The 21,831-nt window shown below is 42.5% G+C and overlaps 1 protein-coding gene and 1 non-coding gene across 17 annotated transcripts in view; both read left to right on the top strand.

Annotated features, from left to right (window-relative positions):
* Camta (Calmodulin-binding transcription activator) overlaps nt 1-21,831 on the top strand; it is a 195,506-nt gene that overhangs the window by 19,718 nt on the left and 153,957 nt on the right. For all 16 annotated transcript variants that reach the window (XM_065497362.1, XM_065497363.1, XR_010575787.1 and 13 more), the window contains one exon: nt 11,853-11,972. In XM_065497362.1, the coding sequence (XP_065353434.1) occupies nt 11,930-11,972 (43 nt within the window). In that variant the 5' untranslated portion in view covers nt 11,853-11,929. Of the gene's footprint in view, nt 1-11,852; nt 11,973-21,831 lie in introns of those variants that run through there.
* Nucleotides 18,612-18,683, top strand: TRNAP-AGG (transfer RNA proline (anticodon AGG)). Its single transcript has one exon. It is a non-coding gene; the product is annotated as a tRNA-Pro (tRNA).

The raw sequence follows: 21,831 nt of genomic DNA, 5'->3' as shown, positions 1-21,831 counted from the left end.
CGAATCTGTTTCATTTGTAATCCTAATAACTCTGCCGAGTTTTTATTTGTTTTGAGACCGGCGTATTAAGTTTAATAGCCGTGCTGCGCGAGGGCAGGTATGGGCCCGTGGCATGCCACACTCGCTCGCGGCGATATTTCATTGGAGAGTGACACAAAAAGTCATTAAAGTATTTCGTTGCCCATTTCCCCGCGTATAAATAATAATAACAATAATTTGCCCGGCATGAGCGCATGCGATACTTTGCCTCTGGCTATGTGTGTGTGTGAGTGTGCAGCGATGAGATAATGATGGAGAGCCCTCCACCATGTGATTTGTGTAGTTATCAAAATAACTTTTCCAACTTCATTTCTGAAATATTAATGCGCGAGCCGGGCGCAACTTTTGCACGCCGTTTATGTTTCTTTTGCCCCGTCGTTGCCACCGCCACCACCACCGCCGGGTTTGTGCAAACATTTCGTTTTGTTTCATGTCCTACTTAGGGTGCACCATTAAAGAAAAATAATATGCTCCTCGCTCGCATGCTACTAATAATTTCTCGCAACTTGTTTAATTAAGACGCCGCGCCGTGCTCTCTGTGCGATTCTGTGACTGGCTTTTGCACGTTTCGTGGCGCACCATCGCCAAGGCAAATTGCGTCTCGTTATCCAGAAAGAAATGTGAGCATTCGGATCATCTCGCCTACGTTTCTGTCTTTTTCTTCACGCGACATATTTTTGCGCTCTTAATACAAGTCCTGTTCAAAGTTTTTGAATAATCTCACAAGGATAAAGGAAATATTCACCAAACTAATTGTAAGTCTTTGAATTTGAGCACAATTACCCAGTGAAATTAATTATTTTAGTGGTTTTCAATGATTTGAGCTAGTTTATCCAAATTTTCTGTGCTGAAAAACAGGTGGCCTAACTCCATTTTACTACCAGGAAAGAGTTCTTAAAATTCTGTTTCTCTTGAGACTTTTTACTAACTGATTTTTGGAATAAATTAAAAACTTCCAGATAAGTATTGTCCTTTGGAAGTTATTTCTTCAATTATTTAAAGCTTTAAAAATTATTAAGCCCAAACAATAACCCTTCTGGAAATATTTTTTATTATTTTCGCTGCGTCAAAATCAACCCATCTCTTTAACCACTGTCTAAAATGTACCTAAAAAATAAAATAAATCAATTAGCCGTTTTTTTGTAGCCTCCTCAAGCTTTGATTTATGAACATATTTTAACCATCCTTAAATATTTTATGAGTTGCTCCTGCACATATTGACTCAAGAACAATAAAAGTGCTTAAACTAACTAACTACCTTTCTCCAATTCGGATCAATCCTCCCTCTCAAGAAGAACCTCATTGAAAAAAAAGATCGTGATGGCATCAAATGCTAATTTTCAATATTTGAAATTCTATTTGATGTTTTTATCAAGCTGATAAATGACTCCCGAAACAACAAATAATGTGAATAAATTTGAAGTTTAGATAGCAAACACCCCGACCTATTCTCATTTTTCGTCGGAGTAAAACGCAATTTCAAGGGGACTGCATCGATTTGCGAGGTGGATTTTATTAAGATTACGTTGTAGTAAATTGTTGTTTCGGGCATGTCTGCTCAATATTCAAATGCGTGTGTATCACATTCGAGCGCCATAAAACACGACGTTTCCGTCCTCCTTATTATGTAAATGTAGCCACGAAAAGCATCCCCTAGGCGACTCTGGGGGTTTTAAAAAGGGTTGTGTGCGCGGGGGAGTGACCCAAATGTATACACAAACACACACACACGAGAAAAATAAACAACCGTCTTCTGGGGACTGATCCACCGCAAAAAAACACGCTCGCGCGAGTGAATGAGCCAAGGTGACGTCACGGAATCAGCTGCACCTGGCACCGAAGTGATAATTCGTCAAAGTCAGACAGCCGAAGAAACGCTGCTGCTGCTGCCGCCACGAGAATTCAAATTAGTGAATCGACCTCGCCGTGACAAAGTCTCTTATTCCGCGAACAATAATTGTCACCAACCAGTACGAAAACACCCCTACTCTTTCTGGCGAAATTAATCGACGCAGTAATTGATATTATTTATAGCACGTTAGCACGGCGTTTAATGGGAATTTCAACTACGTTCAAGATTGAACCGAGTTGTTTTTTTCCCAGGGAAACTTTCCTCTCACCCAAATTAACGCCGCTAATTTTGATCCAAAAGTTTTCCTCTCGGCACCAAATCTGCATTTTTAACGCCGGGCGTTAAAGTAATTAAAAGAAGTGAAGAGGGAGCCATTTTTAGAGTAATTAATTGAAAAAAGCTTTGATCGAGACTGTCGCCTTCGCCTCCCACTTTTGCACGACTTGAGAGGAGTTAAAAATAAAATACGAGGGCGATGAAAGACCAATTTCTCGAAAGTGCTGTGATAATTAGTGATTATTTCGGGCCAGACGACGAGAACAAAGATTGTTTTGATCGTTCCACTCATCAAGTCTTTAGGAAAAGCGAAGTTTGAATTATTTAGCATTCAATTTACTCAAAAGGACGCAAGAATTTCATTGTAAATATCAATTTTTGACTCAGTAAATTTCATTCGAGATTTTTATCCCTGGAAATGATGCAAATTTTGAATTTGTCGCTGTCGCTACTGTCTTCCCTGCGCTGCTCTTCTCTCTTCTGTGGGAAAGCACATTTTCCAAGAGACGAAATCGCATTATTTGTCAAAAGACGACTCTCACAGAGCATCTTCTTTCACTCGGTCCGGAATGAACGGGTGAAGTAATCTGGCGCGGGAGCGAGAGGAAGCAAATGGACGGAAAAATCTCGTCATGCCGTGGTTGAAAAAGTTTTCAAACGCGCTGCAACGGCAGCTAAAAGATGGGTATTAGTGCTCGTTTTGTATTCAGTGTGCTTGAGCAAACATACACGGCTGTATTTATTTATACGGCACGGCGTCGTTGAAGGCGGGCGAGCGGGCGGCGGGCGCAGCATCCGAAAGGAGCGGCGAGATCGAAGTTAATGCAAATTCAGTAACGGCGCATTTATTCGCGAATGCTCTCGTGTGCTCAACAACTAAAATGCACACACACACATACACACAGAGAGCGAGAGAGAAGAAAGAGAGGAAAATCCGTGCTGCCGCGCGGCAACGAGATCACGCGAGACAAGAGCCGCCGCTGATTACATGTCGAATCGTCTGGGATTGTTGTATGCTCGGCTGGGTCTCCTCTTCAAATAAGCAACCACTTATATCACGAGCCCGGCTATAAAGCTCACTCGCTGTAATGAAATGTGCAATTAGAGCAAACACCGAGCGAGCGAGCGAGTGAGCGGGCGGGCGACGGCATCGCGCGACAAAGCAGCAAGCAAGATTAGCATTTCCATTTCGGCGAAAAAAGCACACAAGCAAGGAGCCTGCTAGAGAGGCCTCGCGCTGGGTGCAAAAGTGGCACCCAGCGCTACCATTTTTACTCAGATGAACACAATTGCCAGCGGCGGGCGGCGACGGCGAATTTACATGCCATTGATTTTCACTTCTTATTTAGCTATTAAATGAACATTTCCAATCGACAGAGCGCCGGTGCTGCGCGCGCTTCACATTGATTTGGATGGCGAGAGCAATAAAATGCTCATTACTTTAAGCGATTCGACGTGACGTTATCTGGCAATTAGAATGAAAGTGGAGCACTTTGAATGACAAATTTTGCTGGAGGTGCCTCGGTGTTTTACTGAGTTGAATGTGATCGAATTGGTTTCAAGAAATGCAGAAAATGAACATTTGATGGAAGTGATTTCAAAGGGGTTTAAATTATAAAAAACAGAATCGGCAAATAAAGTCCTTATCTTGAGGCTGCATAAATATACTATAGTTTCGTTTTCAAGGTTCTTTGCTAGGCACGTTTTAAACTTGTTAAATAATTGGAATTTGAAAACTAGCAATTGATCGTAATAAAAATATATTTAAAAATCTACTTCAAGAAATATTTTAAATGCGCGGGGGATTTTACATGTAATGAAAAAGCATAAAGAAATAAATTGGTGGGTAACTACATTTATAAACAAAATTTACCCTCCTTGTGGTATTCAGCTGGACCATCACGTTGTTTCATAGCAAATCTCTTTTAATTTTTAATATTTTATACCTCCTGGGTCATGATTTTTTTGTCAGACAACAGAGGCGCATACTAACGAAATTACAGTCTGTGCCTTTTTGGCAGCGCATACAAATTCTTATCACGGATTTGTTAACTGATTTAATTTATTTTCTTCTACCTTCCAGTTCGTTAGTCGGCCAAAATGATGTTCGATGAAAAATAGAAGGTCGTCGTTAATAAAAGGGTTATGAGGGGAGGATATTGTTGAGAGGGCTCGGGAGAAACGCAGGAAAGTGGGGACAGCACGCTGTAAATTCTAAGGTAGAATTACTACTAAAATTTGAACAGATGAAACCATTTGGGATTTTTGTTTTTGAAAGCGAATCAATTGGCCAATTACTCAAAAAGCCAGGCCGTGTAGTCGCGAGTGCGCAGACAGAATTTATCTGGCCCAAGAGATCTCGCGGCCATAAATTTGGCGCTTGATGTAGCAGCATTTGCAAAAGAATCGCATTACACACGCGGCTATTTCTTTGAGAGGAAAGTTGTACACAAAGAGGCCATTTGCAATGATATCTTATAGACATCGTTAAAGCGACTCTTAACCCAATAAATAAGCCCATCCGTTCGCTCTCCAACTTATTTATACATCGGACTTAAGTGGTTAACTACCCGGCCATTTACCAGTGGGGAAAATAAAAATAAATAAATAAACAAGCGCGTCTTTAATCCGCTTTGGGCGTTAAATTATCCGGCGTTATGGGCCTCTGAGAGCGTTATTAAATCAAACTTCGAAACAAACGCGTCGAGCGGGCGAAAAAAGCAGCAAGCGCTGGGTGCTGGGTGTGTGAGAGCAGTGCAACTCTGCTCATCTGTTTTTAAGGGCTGCTGCGTGGTGGGGCTGGAAATCATCTGACTTAGTCGCGCGCGCACAGCTATAATACAGGCCCATATAAAAGCAGGAAAGTCCTGGTATGTGCTGGAAATATGCCAACAGCTATTTGGCACAAGGCCGCCTTTTTCTCTCTCGCCCGTCCGCTCGCTCGCAGCCCCGCGCGCGTCCTGACAGACCGGCTCGCGGGGTGGCGTTCGAGGGTGTCTACCCTTCGTTCGGGTCGCAATTTTTGCATGAGCTTGTTTGGCCATCAATTGATATCTCGCCGAGTTCGCCGGCCAATCTGCTTCTCCGTGTGGCGCACACATGCCCGGCGTTATCTCTTCATTCACACGCGAGCTGCAATGCCAAATTTATTGACACTCTCGTCTTTCCTTTATTTTTCTAATTCCGCCACCGCCGCCGCCGTCTTCTGGCATAATTTGACTGCCGGTCTGCCTTTTACGAGAGGCAGCTTGAGTTAAATCCTCCTTTCCAGCGAATAAATTTAATAAGAGACCGCCGTAGCTGCTACTTTGTTATGCCCAATTTTTGCACTCCATGCATAAAGATGCTGATAATTTTTGACTGTGCACGGCTCACCCACCCCGTCTGCTGCTGCTGCTACTGCTTTTTCATTCGGCCCTCGAGATGAGACAGAGCAGATGGAGAGACGATGAAGCAAAGTGGCAGAAGGTTGAATGGTGTACATAATCCCTCGAGTATTACCTTCGAGGAGAAGTATAAAGTAGGCGGCGGGCGAAAAGTAAGGGAAAAAAGTTGCAACCGCGCCTGCCGCTTCTGCCAGGCCGGAGCAAGAAAAAGGTTTCTCTCTTAACTCCAGAATATCAATTAGATGAAGATGAGAGAGAGAACGAAGCTGCCTGCTGAGAGCTTCTTTTTCATCTGCTCTCAAGGTTAATCTGTGTATATTTTGGTGCTGCAAAAGTGCAGATAAAAGAGACACGCGCGCGCCGCGCAGTTGAAGCTCCCCCTTTTGTGGCTTGCTCTCTTATTTCGCCCGCTGCTTGAAAAACGATGCCTTGCTGATCGAGGTTAGCCTGATGAATGCCGAAGCCATTCGACCCACATTGCTTCATTTGAACAGCCTGCAAAAATGGCCATGAGTGCGACTCTTTGTCTAATGAAAAACCGATGTTGCGGAATTGTGACTTGTTTCATTTTAAGCCAATACGCCAACTCCTTTTACTTGGAGTTTTGAACGAATCTGACGCTGTCGGATGGTGCCAGCTCATGCCAAGCAAAATCACTGATATTCACATCAGCGGGGGCCAGATGTGAAGTAAAATTGGTTCGCACTGCGCAGATCTAAGATGGCGTCTGAATGTGGAAAACAAAAAGCTCTATTTGGTTTCCCGTTCGAGTGTTAAGAGTTTGTTTTTACGATCCAAAAGACACATTTGGTTAAGAGCAATGCAAATTATGTCACAATATTGACCAAAACTTGGTTATTTTCGTGACTGTTTTTTCGCGCCATACTCCACCGGACGCCATATCTGCGCGTCGCACGAATCTGGTCCCCGCTGATTCACATAAAATATCGGTCCACATTAAAACAATCTGCAAAAATTAATAGTAATTATTATTCAACTTTTGGGAACTTACCTCAGCTGGTAGTGGTGTAATTTCAAAAATATTATCACGGTTAAAGGTTTATTATTTGCTGTTTTTTCAAAATTTAAAACCAAACGCAATTTTTAAAACTCTGAAAACACCCTGAATTGAAGTCTAATACACTTAATTAACTTGCGTGTGAATTTTAGAATGGAATTCTCTTACGATTTCAAGAAAATCAGCTTCATTTATTTTAAAAAATACTGTGGCCTCCAAATCTCAAGGATTTTTCCCAGTATAGTTTTTTTAGGTGCATTGAATTTGGTTGAAAAATGTTCAACAGCTATAGATCACCACTGAAATTTTAAAGATATTTTCATTTCAGTGGCTTCAGATGCCGTTGAATTTCGCAATTCCATTTGCAATTTAAGTTGGAACTGCTTCCATGCTGCTGTGCACACGAGTGCACCAGCCAAGCGAACACAAGTTAAATTAAAAGTGCTAAATCACCCACGCCCATGCGCTTTCCCGCGTTTGGATGTGCTCTGCTCGCCTGGCTCGCTCTCTCTTGCTGCGTGTTTGGCCTGGTCGACGGTGGCGAGCGGGCAAATTTAAAACAATAAGTAAAATATGTGCACGCCTGTGGCGGGGCGGCTGGTGCAAAAAGCGAAAACACACACTCACACACACACAAGCCGGCAAAGTTGGGTCCAAACGTAGAAGTGTGTGTCGGCCGCACAAATATAGCAGCAGCGCGGCGACGAAAGTTTTGTGTTTGGGGTAAACCACGTTATAAAATAAAAAGTACATTTGTACAATATAGAGGGTGGATAGTGTATGGTGTTTGGTTTCATCGCATCTCGTTCCGTTTAATTTATTACGGGATTTGCGCTGCGAGTAATAACACGGCCAGCCGCACCACTGGAACAAAATACAAGAGAGGCGGCGAGTGTTTGTGCTGTGAGTGTGCGAAAAGCGAGCATGCATGCAACGCAGGCACAAAGCGCGGGGGATTGGGAATCTCCGTGAGCAGATTGTTACTGTGTGTGTGTGCATAATGTAATGTGGCTTTATATACATTTCTGAATCCGCGATGATGCCAAGTTATGGCGCGGCCTCAGGCAAAACTCCATAGCTTAGTGTTGGTGCACAAGATTTGTTTGATTTAATCCAACTTTGCCACGCGCCCGCCAATGAAACTTGAAGCATCTTTTCAAACTAAATACTTGGAACACTCCAGGGATATCACGAAGAAATTTAAAGTCGTGCAATGCACTCTGCACTCGGCGCCTCTCTTATTTGTTCAAACTTGGCTGAGTGTGTGCGTGTTTCAACGCTTGCTCTCGTCAAATTTAAATCCCTGATGTGCCGTTTGGTACTTCAGAGACACGTGTTTACTTTAAAACTTTGTTTACTCATTTGTAGAAATAACTGCCACGAAGGTGCTTCGTGATTTTCATATCTTGACGAGTGTTGAAAGTGTTTGCCAAGCACACGAAACTTCAGATCTGAAACAAGATATTAATTAATTTGTTTCAACGAAATTGATATCATATTTATTTTAATGAATCACAACTAATATACCGTTGCTTAAGTAAGCAATTATTTGTTGAAAGTTTCACGCATTTTCTTTTATGTTTCTTCGGAAAATATCATAAAAGATCAGAGCAAAGTGATGCCGGTTCCGCATCTGTCTGCCTGAGGAAGAAAGCGATTGTCGGAATGTTTAAGGGGCCTAAAAGATAATCCCGAAACCCAGACAAATCCCCTGTAGAGTCGTTCTCTAGGTGAAAAAATACGGTTTCCCGGCGTCCGTAGAGGGAAGAAATCGGCTACCACTGTTAAATTATTATCCAATCCCCTTTGATGCTCTCCAAATGTTATTCTGAGTCCAGATGAAAACATTGTGTGACTTATGGTCCATATTAGTGGCCGAAAGTGGATATGCTCCACAAATTGAGGAGAAAAATGATGCTGAAACCTTTCTATTCCCTTTGTGCGTTCGCCGCTGGATGGCGAACAGAGAGAGAGAGCAGAGGAAATCTCGACGCCGAAATCAATCATTTAGAATTCCCCGCGTCGCCGATAATGCCCTTTATAGGCTCTTTCTCCCCCGTGTTACTTTTTCCTCTCGTTCTAATACGTTTTCCAGCAGGCCGTTATATTATCCAACTGCACGGACGCGCTTTTTAATACGGCACAGTCTGAGAGCGCGCAGAGCTCACCGTATTATTACAAAATCCTTCTTTCCTCTTCTTCTAGTGACTGTAGTTAAGACAATTTTGTGCTCTACTTAAGATTTACGAACCATTTTATATTGCCTCATATGAAGGAGCGCTGCTGGATAAAATAGAATGAGATCGTGCGGTGCGCGCGCTTTCTTCCAGATCGAATTATAACCTTTTTTAATCAATTTTATTTATTGTTTTATGGCCTTTGCAGCGTCTCTCGAGCTCCTCCGACTAGAATTAAAACCAGCTCCTGCACTTTATGGCAAATAATTTTTAATTCCTCCACTCTCGTTTCTTTTACACCTACCATAGGTTTAAATTTTAAATAAATCTCGCTGTAAATTATTTATTTTAATATTTATTATTTGGAGTGTCAGAGGATGTCGCCATAATTTATATGACGCGTGAAATTTTTGGAACCAGAGGGGTTTCGGTTTCGCAGCTCTATTTTTTCTGCGAGGCGGGAAAGAAGGGAAAAACAGAAAGACACACAACAAACTTTGTTAAGTGCCTTTTTCCATATAAGAAAAGCGCTAAAAGGAATAGCTGACATATTGTAACACATTATAAATAATGCTGCTGTGAATACTGCGGCGGGTGCCAAAAAATATAAATAACAAAAATTACATCAGCCAGCAACGTATTGCGTAGTTAAAAATTATGTCTTGAAGATGTTCCCCGCTAAGTTCTTGGCGTGCAGCGTTTTCCGAATTGCACCAGCGATAAATCGAAATGTGCTGCTGCGAGCTGCTCTTCGGCGCACCTAGCTAAGTGGCAAGAATTAAAAATCGCCTGCGCAAAACTTGTGCAATTGCAGGCAGCCAGGAATTAATTGCGAGCCGAGCTCTGCCAAACTGCTAGGGCGAGGGAAAAGGCGCAAAATTCATAAAGTGTCTCGCGGAGCCGCGCCGCGAGATTAAAATATGCTCGCGTTCTTCCGCTTTTTACATTTTTCGAAAAGTTTCGCTTAACGCGAGTGGCAATGTTCCAAAGCCTTTAATATAAACACACACGCGAAACTGGCGACCGCTTTTCCACGCGCCCGCCAAGTATAAATCAGCCAGTGGATAATTTAATTAATTAGCCGGCGCGCTCTCTGCCGGATTTTCGCTAATAAACAAACTAATTAAAAAGCATTAAAGCGGCAGGTGTGTTTACACTGCGGCTCCGGGCGGGCACGAGCATGCCGAACGCATAAACAACTTGAGCAAAAAGTGCTAAAAAAAGATGAGCACCTTCCGTCTCTCTCTCTCTCTTTCTCAGAGAAAAAGTTCCTGACGCGCGCAAAAATGGGAGGCGCGCGTTATCTCATTATTTTATGCCGCCCCATACTCGGCAGCTTTAATAGGGCGTTAAAAATGGGCGAAACTTTTTCGAGATTCATCGCCACCGCCGCTGCCGCCGCCGCCGAGCAGAAGCAGTGCATAGTCTTCTCCTTTTTTTATTTTACAGCCTCTGCGAGTCAAAAGCCTATGAGGCAGACGATAGCGAGACTGTCTAATAAGCCGTTATATGCAACCGGCCGGATTTTAATGATGGATGGGCCGACATTAGCGGGCCAATTTGCAAAAATTATCGCGAGCGCACTTTTTGCCGGCGTCCTTGCTTCTGCCGGGGCAAAAAGCTTAACGACGCCTACGAAATTAATTTTGGTACGCTCCTTCACAGGAATTTGTTGTTCCGTCAAACTTGCGCCGAGAAGAGGGGTGCCATTGTGATCAGAAATTCCAGCCGAGTGCATGATGACAAATACTTTTCATTTTCCACTGCGATGCACACGTCTCGTAGTTTCATTGTCATTAGTTAATTGCGAGCAGTGCTCATTCATTTCCACGTTGCTCTGGTGCAAATAACCGAGGCTCATTATGTGAGCTGCACTGTGGAGCACGCTAGACAAAGAAGCCGTGTTCCATTTTAAATTCCAACACCATGAAATTGAATTGCACCAAAAAGAGAGTCACACATTGCTCCATGGTATATTCACCAATATTTGACTCTCGCAAAACTATCTGAAATGTGCACTTGTTCTCTTAGAATTTGTGACATTCATCTTAGCACCCACACGACGCTCTTATTTCAAGGTTAAAATTTCGCAAAAATAATTAATTTCGGAAAAAATAAGTTCCTACATAATGATGGTTTTATTCAGCGGGGGCCAGATTCGTGCGACGCGCAGAAATGGCGTCCGGTAGAGTATGGCGCGACAAAACGGGCACGTGAAAATGCGCGAAATAACTAAGTTTTCGTCAATATTGTGACAAAATTTGCATTACTTTTAACTAATTGTGTCTTTTGGATCGTAAAAACAAGCTCTTGACAATCGTACGGCAATCCAAAGAGAGCTTTTTGTGTCCCATATTCAGACGCCATCTTGGATCTGCGCAGTGCAAACCAATTTTATCGCACATCTGGACCCCGCTGGTTTTGCTTGCTATTGTTTTCTACCAAGCGTTTTTGTTTGGCAAGTGCCATCCCCCCAAGAAAATCTAAAATAATTGCAAATGAAAAACTGCAAAAATATGTTGATAGAAACAATTTGATATTTTCAGCTTTGATTATTTATTTGGATTATAATCGATTTTAAAATTGTGTTAGATAACTTTAAATTCTATTATTTCATGGTCCAAACTATGAAAGACACTGAAAGATAAAAACCAATAGTCAGATTTGCACATGACCGAGCTCAAACTTGGAACGTTTGCAAGCTCAACTCAAATATTCAACAGATATCGAGTAGAATGACGCTGGAAAAGCTGGTGGAATCCAAAACATGTCTGCTCCTCAAACGAAAAAAGAAAAACGCCCTTCTCTTTTTCGGTGCGTAGCAAATTTCCCTTGGCGTCGAAGGGAAACAATTCTAAATGATTGGCTAATCTGATTTTCAAAGCGGCCAGCCACCCTTTGTCCTTTGTCGGGGAGCGGCGACCCGTCCCGTTCTCTTCCGTTTTCGTCGGGGGCGTGGGTGGGTGGCTGCTACTTTCAGCACTTTTATCCCATTTGTCGCCAACAGGCCTCGCAAGGGCAAAGAACAGAGAGCCGTAGCTCAAATGGAATTCCTGGGAGCGCATCAAACTAGGTGCTGATGAAATATTTTCTGTGTGTTCCAGGCTGCAGCAGGCTAGCCCCTTGACCCCCTTCAAAGAGACGACGCTGTTCGTTTGATCTCTCTCGCTGCACAGCTACCATGGCGTCATCGGCAGCAGTCTTCTGTCTCAGCCTCCAGATACGTGAGTGTTGAAAGACACACCACGATTTTTATAAATTTACACATTCTATGGATTTCCTCGACGACTTGTCTTTCAGCTTTGAATTTAAAACAAGTATTTCCAGTTCGCGTTAAATATTAAAGGAGCAGCACACATCTGTTTTTGCAATAAAAATGAATTAAATTAGCAATTAAGATTTTTTTTTACTGAAACATTTTCAAAAATTGTGATACTTAGTTCCAGTTTTTAAAATATTTTTCATTCATTTTTCTATGCGTGATTTATTCTTTCGATTTTTTTTTTTGTAAAGTTATCTACAATCTTGTGTAAATTACCAATATTGTGTGTAGAAAGGGTAATTATAGCTTTTAATAGACAAGGTTGTTATTAAATAAATAAAAAATGCTACTTGTAATGTATAAAAAATATTTCTTTCACGTGCATTGTTTCATGCAAATCTTATTTGCAGAGGGAATTGTTAAACCAACAGAACAACGCCCTCGGCGGGTCATGTAAAAGAAGGATCGCTTCCTGAGAGCAGAAATATTGCTGCTCATTACGGCGATATTTGCAAAACATTAGCGAGCAGACACACACATTGCCAGCCGTCGACTTGAAAAGGTGGCAGGATGAAATACAAAGCTGGCAGCAAGCGAGCGAGCGAGCGAATAAATTACCAAGTGAAATGCGCGCCCGGCCGTGTTGCGAGGCGTAAAAATACAGCGGTGGATAAAATAAGAAGAGAATTATTCAAACACAAGATGAATGAGGGTAAAAAATTCATTACCCCCGGTAGTTTTATGCTAATAAAAGGGGCAAATAATAAAAAGTCGGCGACGGTGAGCTGTTTTATTCGCGGCGCAGCTTTCTTCTGCGCATGCATGCATATCTGTATTATGATAATGCATTACACACGGGGTGTTGCTCGTTCTCGAGATGATATTATTTCTCGCTCTCGCCCCGCGTGCTCTCTTTCTCTCACACACACACACACAGCCGCCGGGATCACAACTTTCTTGCTCTGCTCGTACGTTCCACCCGGTGGGTGTGTCTGCCAGTGAGTTTATATTCAAATTAGGTCAACACACATTTCATTTATCATACGGCAAGACTGACACCAGCCTCCCGTTATCCAGTTTGCGCCCGGCTGCATGTGTGCGAATGCGAGCGCCTGTTATTACCACCCGTAACTCACACCGCGCGCGCTTCTGATGAGAATTTATGTGCTCGAGTACCGCCCGAATCATTCCAGCAACAAGTTATTAAACCGGAGAAATTGATTTTTCAGCTGCATCTAGCACGCAATGATATTTCGGAAAGTAATGAGTTTGCCGTTCCCTTTGAGAGAAGGTGATTAAATTAACGGTCTTTGTCGTATTTATTTGAGGGTACTTCACTCGATGGAAAAACTAAAATTTGTTTAAAAAGGTAATTCTGTGTTATTAAAATCCGTCGAAGGCTTTAAAACACCGTGGATAAAAAATAAATTTGTTTCTTTGGCTACGTGATAGAAGTTTGAAATTTATGCACTCATTTTTTCTCCAAAATTAAAAGAGTTCCACATTTACTTCACTCTTTTTGTCGTTCTGTCTGTTTTAAAAACACATTAAAATTTAATTAATTAATAATCTTGACTTCAGTTAGACAAATCAGCGATTTGGAATAAACCGAAGACTTCCCATTTAGTTTAGGAATAATTTTATATTACTGCCGTGCATCTTTGTGAGTCTAATTTTGCTAAATTAAACGCTTTTGGTTGATATTGAAGTGAATTAGATATAGAGCCAAATGCAAAGTTATCAAAATTCCCCGCAATCCGCATGAATTGCAAACGAGTTTGCAGAAGCGACCCATATCGGAATATGCAAAATTCAAATGGACGTCGATGGCAAGATACGAGCGATGTAGGTAATTAATAAAAATAATTCGAAACGGTGGCGTCGGTGGCGGACAGCGCAACAACAAAAGCGCAAAATTCACGAGCAGCAGTTGCGCCGGCGGGACGTTTATTATGAAGCCGCGCTGCTGTGTGTAATATGTATGTATGCATGGATCATGGGATGTCCACATATCGGTCGTTTTGTCGTTATTTGCATCGGCCTTTTATGCTATTTGCTGCCGGATAAATCAGCGGCCCATCGTAATTTTGATTGTTTCGCACAATAGACTTTGCACGCGACATAAATCGAAATTGCAAAGTATACAAATATGAAAACACGAGCGCCGAGCGAGCGAGCGAGCGACCGATGTTTGATTGCCAGTTATTTTTCCCATTGTGCATTGTTGTTGGTCGTCTATCAGAGGATGTATGTGTGCGCCGGCCACCCGCTGTGCATTTCAGCATAGTTACAATACGTTTGCACAAACACACATATTTGCACGGCTGGATGCGGCTCAGCAGCGCACAATCGGTTAAATTACCGACCTGCGTTGCAACACGAAATTGACCGGGTCAGGTAATTCATTGCGAATCATAACACAAACAACTATGTATAGCGCATCCGACGAGCCACTTTTCTGCTCACCACCGATCTGATTGAGCAATAAATCGCCGCGCGCTTTAATTAAAATGCCCTGTTGGATGTGTGCAATTGATGCAAATCCACACCTATATGTACCGAGCTGAATTACAACTTTGCAGCAAATTCATCATTCCTCGTAACAAGCACCAATTGTATATGGGTCGATTGCACACTGTTTTAAAAAATAACTCTTTATTCTCAATAATCAGACGAAAATTACTTGTATAACGTTGTAAAGGTTAACTGACTGTAAAATCGGGTAAATGAACAATCGGATCTTTAATCAGCGCCTCCCTAATTGATGTGAATGCAGTCTCTTGCTCGTATTTTCACTCGAAAGCATTTTTCTTGTCAAGGGTTCAACAACGGTGCTAAAATTATCGATCAACGTCTATTATCTAGGATATTGCACCAAGCAACATTTTCATAATTTAATAATTATGTCTTAGACCTATTCTCAAGCCAATTAACCTATATTACGTTATATGCTTGAAAGAAATATTATACAAATGGCCCTACTCCGCGAGTCTGCGTTGAAGAAATGTAAGAGTTTGTGGTATTAGGAGATTTTTAAGAGAAAATAATCGCACGTTCTATTACTGGGCAGCACTCTGTATCTGTATCTACCTCTTAGGTCATGGATTAGCAGAAGTTAAACTATAAAATAAAGATTTTATGTCTTAGTATGGCTGCAAATTATTTTTCAATTACTGATTGACTGTATTCATTGCTGACACTTAAGAAATAAAGCAATGAAATCCTGTGAAAACACCGCAATTAACCCTTCTTGCGGCTAATAAACTCTAGTCAACTCGCTCTAACAAATAATTTTACCCTTAAATTTTAAATACTGCTGCTTTTGACTAAAATACGGAATATTGGCCATTAAATATTTTTCGTCAGGGAATTTTCTTATTGTCTTATTATTTTTGCGATGGAATGAAAAAGGATTTAATTGAAATTCGAGATAAATGTTTATCTGTAATAGCCTGAGTTCTACGATTTCTTTTATTAAAGACAGCCTAGAAAACTATTGATTCAATTGTTGCATTAGAATAAAAATCTTTCTAAACTAAACAGAATTATTGCAATTTTAGTACACGGCAACTAACAACTGCAACTTGTGTTTGAACCGAACGCCATTAACATTTAAAGCAGACAAGTCTTTCTTTCCACATGCGTGTGGTGCTTGCCGTTATTAAAATTGCCCCTCATGCTTTGCAGGGGAAGACAACAATTAAAAATTAAAACTCCCCAGACCCATTCGCGTGCGGTTCTCCAAAGCCTTCAGTTATTTAAGCAGTGACGCAGGCGGTAATTGCACCAAATTTATATCATATTATTGCAGGCGGGGTGGGAATTCGGGCCTAACTCGGTTTTAAACCCAAACACACACACTCGCGCCGTCACAGTTAGCGCGCCAGAAGCCTTCGCCGCCACTGCCACCGCCGCCGCCGCTCTCCTATTATTATAAACTAGATTAAATTATTCCGAAAAAGAAGGGCTGCTTGTGCCACCGCCCGCCCGCCCGTCCCGCCGCCATCGGAGCAAAGCTTGTGGGATTTGGCTCCGCTCTCTCGCACTTTCGCGCAAACACACACACACACCATCTCCAGCGGCCGGGCGAATTTGTGAAAGGGGTAGTCATGTATTATTCGTTAGTTACAAATCCCAGAAGGACTCAATCACCGCTATCTTCTAATGACCGATGAAGCATGCTGTGAGTGCGTGCCTGCAAATTCCCCCGCACTCCGCACAAAAGGCGAGAGCCCTCTTTGAGCCGCAAATTCTGCGCTACATCCGCTCTTTGCTCAAGTTAGCTTCGCGAGTCAATCAATCGGCTTCCAGGGCTGTTGAACGCCCAATCTGTAACTGCTACCCACTGATTTTTACAGTAAACATTTATTATCTTCATTTTATTAATTTATGATCATTAGAAAAATAAATTAGTTATTGGTGCTAAAAATGAATTAACGTATTATATTTTTCAAACTAAGACTGAGGGTAGGGCAAAAGGAAATATTTAAATATCGTCTTTGACGACGTTTCTGAGCACACCAATCGATTCTTTAGGGTCGAATTAGGTAGAGTGGATATTTTTCCCGACCAAAAAGTCCAGCGCGACGTGCGTAGCACAAGTAGAACCTTTTTTCCCGCCAAAACAATATATGAATGCGAGAAGTGCGCATGCGTCAGAGCTGGCTGGACCTGACAAAGAAGTCATTCGTACAGGTGATCTCTCGGCTAGTGCTCAAACCAACTGTGGCGCATGCGCAGTTCTCGCATTCATATTGTTTTGGCGGGAAAAAGTTCGCACGTCGCGCTGGACTTTTAAGTCAGCAAAAATATCCATTTTACCTAATTCTACCCTCAAGAATCGATTGGTGTGCTCAGAAACTTCGTCACAGACGGTATTTAAGACTAATTATTTTAAAATATGTTAATAAATTTAATAACAATCATAAACTATAAATTAATTCCAATGTCATATTTTTATTCCAATAACTAGGAGTTTGAGGGCTAACAAGGTGCTCTCGAGCCTTTTCAAAATGCATCGGACCGAGCTTGTGCTTGCTGCGAACTCCCTTTCGGAGGGAATTCGGCTCAAGATGGATTGATGGAGGCTTCAGCCTCTCGCTCTTCCCATCACTTTGCCGATGATTGGTCCAGGCCTGATTGATTTGAGATGAATGGGCTCGTGTGTTCCAGCCGCCTACACGCCAAGAGATGCCTTAAGAATTTTTCTAGTCCCCCTCGTCGAGGTGAAACTTATTGAGTTTGCCAGATCTATTTCAGAAGTGTGCGCGCCTTCCTTTGAGAACAAGTTGAGGGCAAATTGCGCGGAACAGCCGAGTTCAATGAGAGCTCGCTCGAATTTCGGCTCGAACCATTTGCAAATGAACGATTTCTGAAGTCACTGGTTGAACTGAATGCGATATAGAAAATACGAATTACATTTGAATTGTAATTTTTCTATCAATTCAGCCAGGAAAAATATTAAAAATGAACATGTCAACGGCAGCCTGCTGACGGCAGCAGTGAACAAATGAGCTTCGAATGCGTGATTTGATTCAAATCGTTTGAATTGTCTTGTCAAATATAAATGTCGACGTTGGTCATTCAGTCTGGCTGTCATTGGTTATTGATTATATAGGCTTTTAAAAGCAGCAACAGCACGGCGACCGGTGACCGAGATTTTTACATAATAACCCGCCGGCCTGGCCAGTGCCACAGCTTATTGTGTCGAGCTGCGAGTGATAGATTACTTATCATCTGGTTCAGCGCAAATGTTGCTCTCCGGGCGACTTGCTCGAGCATTGCGCTTCGTAACATGCTATCAAAATTGTCATTTTAATTTAAAAATATCAGTGCAACATGAAAAACTGAGGTCAATTTTATTTTTTTTTAATTTATTAACCAACGGGGGCCAGATTCGTGCGACGCGCAGATATGGCGTCCGGTGGAGTATGGCGCGAAAAAACTGTTACGTGAAAATGCGCGAAAAGAACCAGGTTTTCGTCAATATTGTGTCATAATTTGCATTACTTGTACTAATTGTGTCTTTTGGATCGTAAAAACAAACTCTTGACACTCGTACGGCAATCCAAAGAGAGCTTTTTGTTTCCCACATTCAGACGCCATCTTGGATCTGCGCAGTGCGAACCAATTTTATCTGACATCTGGACCCCGCTGTTATTAACCGTGAAATTGGGGAAAAAATGCATCTTGTACTGACAAATTCATGCATTTAATTTTGTAATACTGAAATATTGTTAAGCAATTAGTTTTATTGATGACTGGTTTATTACTTTCGAAGAGTCTGATACAATATAAATTGCATGTTGTTATCTCGCAGACAAGCTGATTAAACTCTTACGCGGAACCATTATCTGAATCGAGTGTGATTCATCAGCGCGAAACGAGCAAAAAGTTATTAAATAATGTCGCACACATGTGAACCTCTCGCGGCTGCACACTCACAATCGGCAGGCCATTCACCTGGCGAGGTAACCACGCCCTCTGAAGGTAACCACGCAGGCACCGTTCGCCAGGAGCCGCTTTCTTTTGGCCGTAGGCCATAACAAGTAGGCCACATGCAAGCGAGAAATCGAGATTAAATTCAAGTTACATTCACCGCGGCTCGGTGGTCTAGGGGTATGATTTTCGCTTAGGGTGCGAGAGGTCCCGGGTTCAAATCCCGGCCGAGCCCGATACTTTTTGCTTTTTATTTTAACGTTAGGATCTCTATGGCTTACAAGATTTATTTGTTTTGAAACAAACTCATGATTTTTTTAATGTTCTGCAGATTAATTTTTGCGAGAGTGTTCTGCAGAGTGAGCCCATTACAAAAGCTATTTATCGTGAAGATAATTGCATTTGACTGTAAGGCGTGGCTGTCACACAAATTCGCAGCGAAGCCCTACGCTCGGCGCGACCGTCGACCCACGCACCCCTAAAGGGCATCCCCTTCATTAGGTCAGCAAATTAGGAGGCCTTTGTTGTTATTGGCACCGACATTGGTGGCTTAACAGGGATGACACCGATCGACGCGGCCGAGCAAAGAGTAATTTCATTTTGATTGACTGCTCTCGTGACCTGATAACTTTTCTCGGCCCACTGCCTCGCAAAAAGCTTCAACGTCGGTGACTAATTTCTTAAAAAAAAGAAACTCTTAAAATCCGGGAAAATAAGTTATTAACATGGGAGAAATATTATTTCGTAAATAAATAAAACAAAAAATTGATCTGGTGCCAATTTGAGAGAAATGCTCGCGTTTTCGAAGGGAAAATTGCAAAAAAAACGCGGCATTTCATTTTTACTTTCTCCAATTCATCCATCTGGAGGCTCAATAGGATCCGCCACTTTTGTTGTTGTTATTATGACGTTGAAAATGAAATTCCTTGCGGCGGGCAGCTGTTTTCCTGGTGCCATTCTGAACGCAGCCTCTCTCTATTCAATTACCCGGCGAGCGAGCGAGCGCTGGCTCAGTTGGTGCGCGGCGGCGGGCGCATGGAGCTAATTTCTAAAGCAGCCAGCGGCGGCGGCGGCATTCTCAAAACGCGTATGCGAGTGTCTTTGGGGTGCAGTTAAATGTAGCAGAGAGTCTGAATTTTTGCAGGCCCGCCTGCCATCGTGCAAGAGGCGAGCCCATTTCTAGCAGCTAGACGCGTGGATAATGGTCAGAATGCTAGTGCATTACTTGTTATTTGGCTTCATTAACATAAGGTTAAATTACCTGAGAAGAATGTGGTTAATAAAAATAAAGGGGCGTAATGGGCAAAGTGGAAACAGTCGTAAATAAGCGCCAAGATGCAGCGTGGGATGAGGGAATTTCGCACCTCGCGAGCGCGGATCGCGCGCATAAAGCCAACCGCACAACGTTCTCGGCGCTGCTCTCATTATACTTGTTGGCGAACCGCTGCCGTTTTTCCGCCGCCCGAAAACCTCATATCCCGGCGCAGCACAACCCCTCCGCCTCGCCTCACAAATGATATTCTCGGACAATTAATCTTTGCCCGATAAAAGGGCGAAGGTAGACAAATCTCACCTTCTCGTTTGCATGAAACTTTTATTACAGTTTCGCTTTGATAGATGATCTGAAATTTAATTAATCGAGCATTAATTTCCAAAGATCAGATTTGCTGTGTATTTTGCCCTGAGTCATGAATGTTTTTTTACGCACGAAATTTAGAACAGCAAAAGTTTTTCTTTTCCAAATCCTTGGACTATTTTTTTTGTCCTGAAAACGTCACTTTACAAAGTGTTTAATATTCATTAACTCTCCAGAACGTCGCAGAGTTTTATGTAACACAGTCATTTGTCTGATTACTATTAAGCTTCTATTTAAACGATATCCTTTTGTCATCCTGTCAGAATATGTAAAACCAAAGGATAGCCGCGGGAAAGGCAAATCGTGATGGCGTTTGTTTCGGGCGAATCTTTTCTGGCCCTAAAGTGCGGCGATTCATGTGATGCCGGGAATACAAAAAAAAAATACAGCAGCAGCCGCGACAACGACGACGACGACGAAACATGTACTCAAGAAAGAAGCCGCTTGTATGTACACATTTGCAGGAAAAGAAGCGGCTGAGAAAAAAGGGCAGCAAGCGGGGTAAATATACATCGCAAGAAATGTTCGTGTATAAAGAATCAAAATTATCATGGATAATAAATAAGTTATTCATGAAGGCCTATAGCTCAGGCTTCGTATATTATTATCAAGTGTATTTGTATTCAGCTCATAAAGCCAGTGATTTATGTGCCTTCAGACGCAAACCAACAGTGGTTTCTGCTGCTGCTGCTGCTGCTTGAGCTTGTATTAGGACGAAGGAGACGCCCGAAAAGAGAGACGCGGCGCGCGCGGAAAAAAAATCCCTAGCTGCTTTCCCCATTCCCCAGCAGTCATTTTCATAATACCACATTCAGCATTAGGCAAATGATTCTTGACGAATTCTTCTCTCCCCAGCACAACACACGCCCCCGTCTTTACTCATTTATTCTCGGCGCGGTGACACAATTTTTCTATATTTATATCTTCCTTTTTCTTTGATTAAACCCGATCCAATACTGTAATGCAAAAGCCCGAATGATACTAAAAACAAATTGCCGAGCCAGAGGCAAAACATAAACAAAAACCTATAATATGCACTTCGATTTAATGTTGAGCTATGGTCTGTATACGGGTTAAGCAAGAGAAATTGCAATTGATTACTTCGGACATGAAATTTTCAGCCCTTTCAGCGTCCATTTTAGCACACCAGTTTGGCAAATTGAACGGGTCGAGGTGCGAATGGAAAGCTGTGTAGCCAGAGCACGTCCGGAAGGTCATAAGTCACTGTCTCTTTCGCTCGATCGGCTCTGATGCTTGGAATGCAGGCTGGTCGAAATATTCGGCGCACCGCAAATATCGCCTTTGCCTGGCAGGCTCATCTAAAATTCGGCGAGAGGTCAAACGGGCCTCCTGTTTTGTCATTCTTATTTCGTTACACACTTTTGTATCAGACGTTTGTTGTATGAAATAGCGGCGGAGCGGCGGGCTGCGAGAGAGTGTTGTGGATTACTCTCACGTTCTTATAAAAATTGCTGCTCTCAATCCACCCCGAGCCGCACAACAAGCCCGGCTGCTTGGGTGTGTGTGTGTGGCGAAAACTTCCTGCTGTTCACGTTTCTTCGTCTTGTCTCTGCTGCCGTTGCGAAATAAGTTTGGTCAGCAACTTTTGGCCGAGAGCAACACAAAATGACGACGCACCAGACCCATTTTTGAAGAGAAATTGAGCAGAAGCCCACCCTTGCCCTCTAGCCGCCACCAATTTCCCGCGCGCGCGTCCCCTTCACTTTTATGTAGATGTCGTTTCGGT

This window comes from Cloeon dipterum, chromosome 1 (genome assembly GCF_949628265.1).
Source record: "Cloeon dipterum chromosome 1, ieCloDipt1.1, whole genome shotgun sequence".
NCBI lineage: Eukaryota > Metazoa > Arthropoda > Insecta > Ephemeroptera > Baetidae > Cloeon > Cloeon dipterum.
Note: the sequence above shows the minus strand (reverse complement) of the source record. Positions and strands in the feature narration are given on the sequence as shown.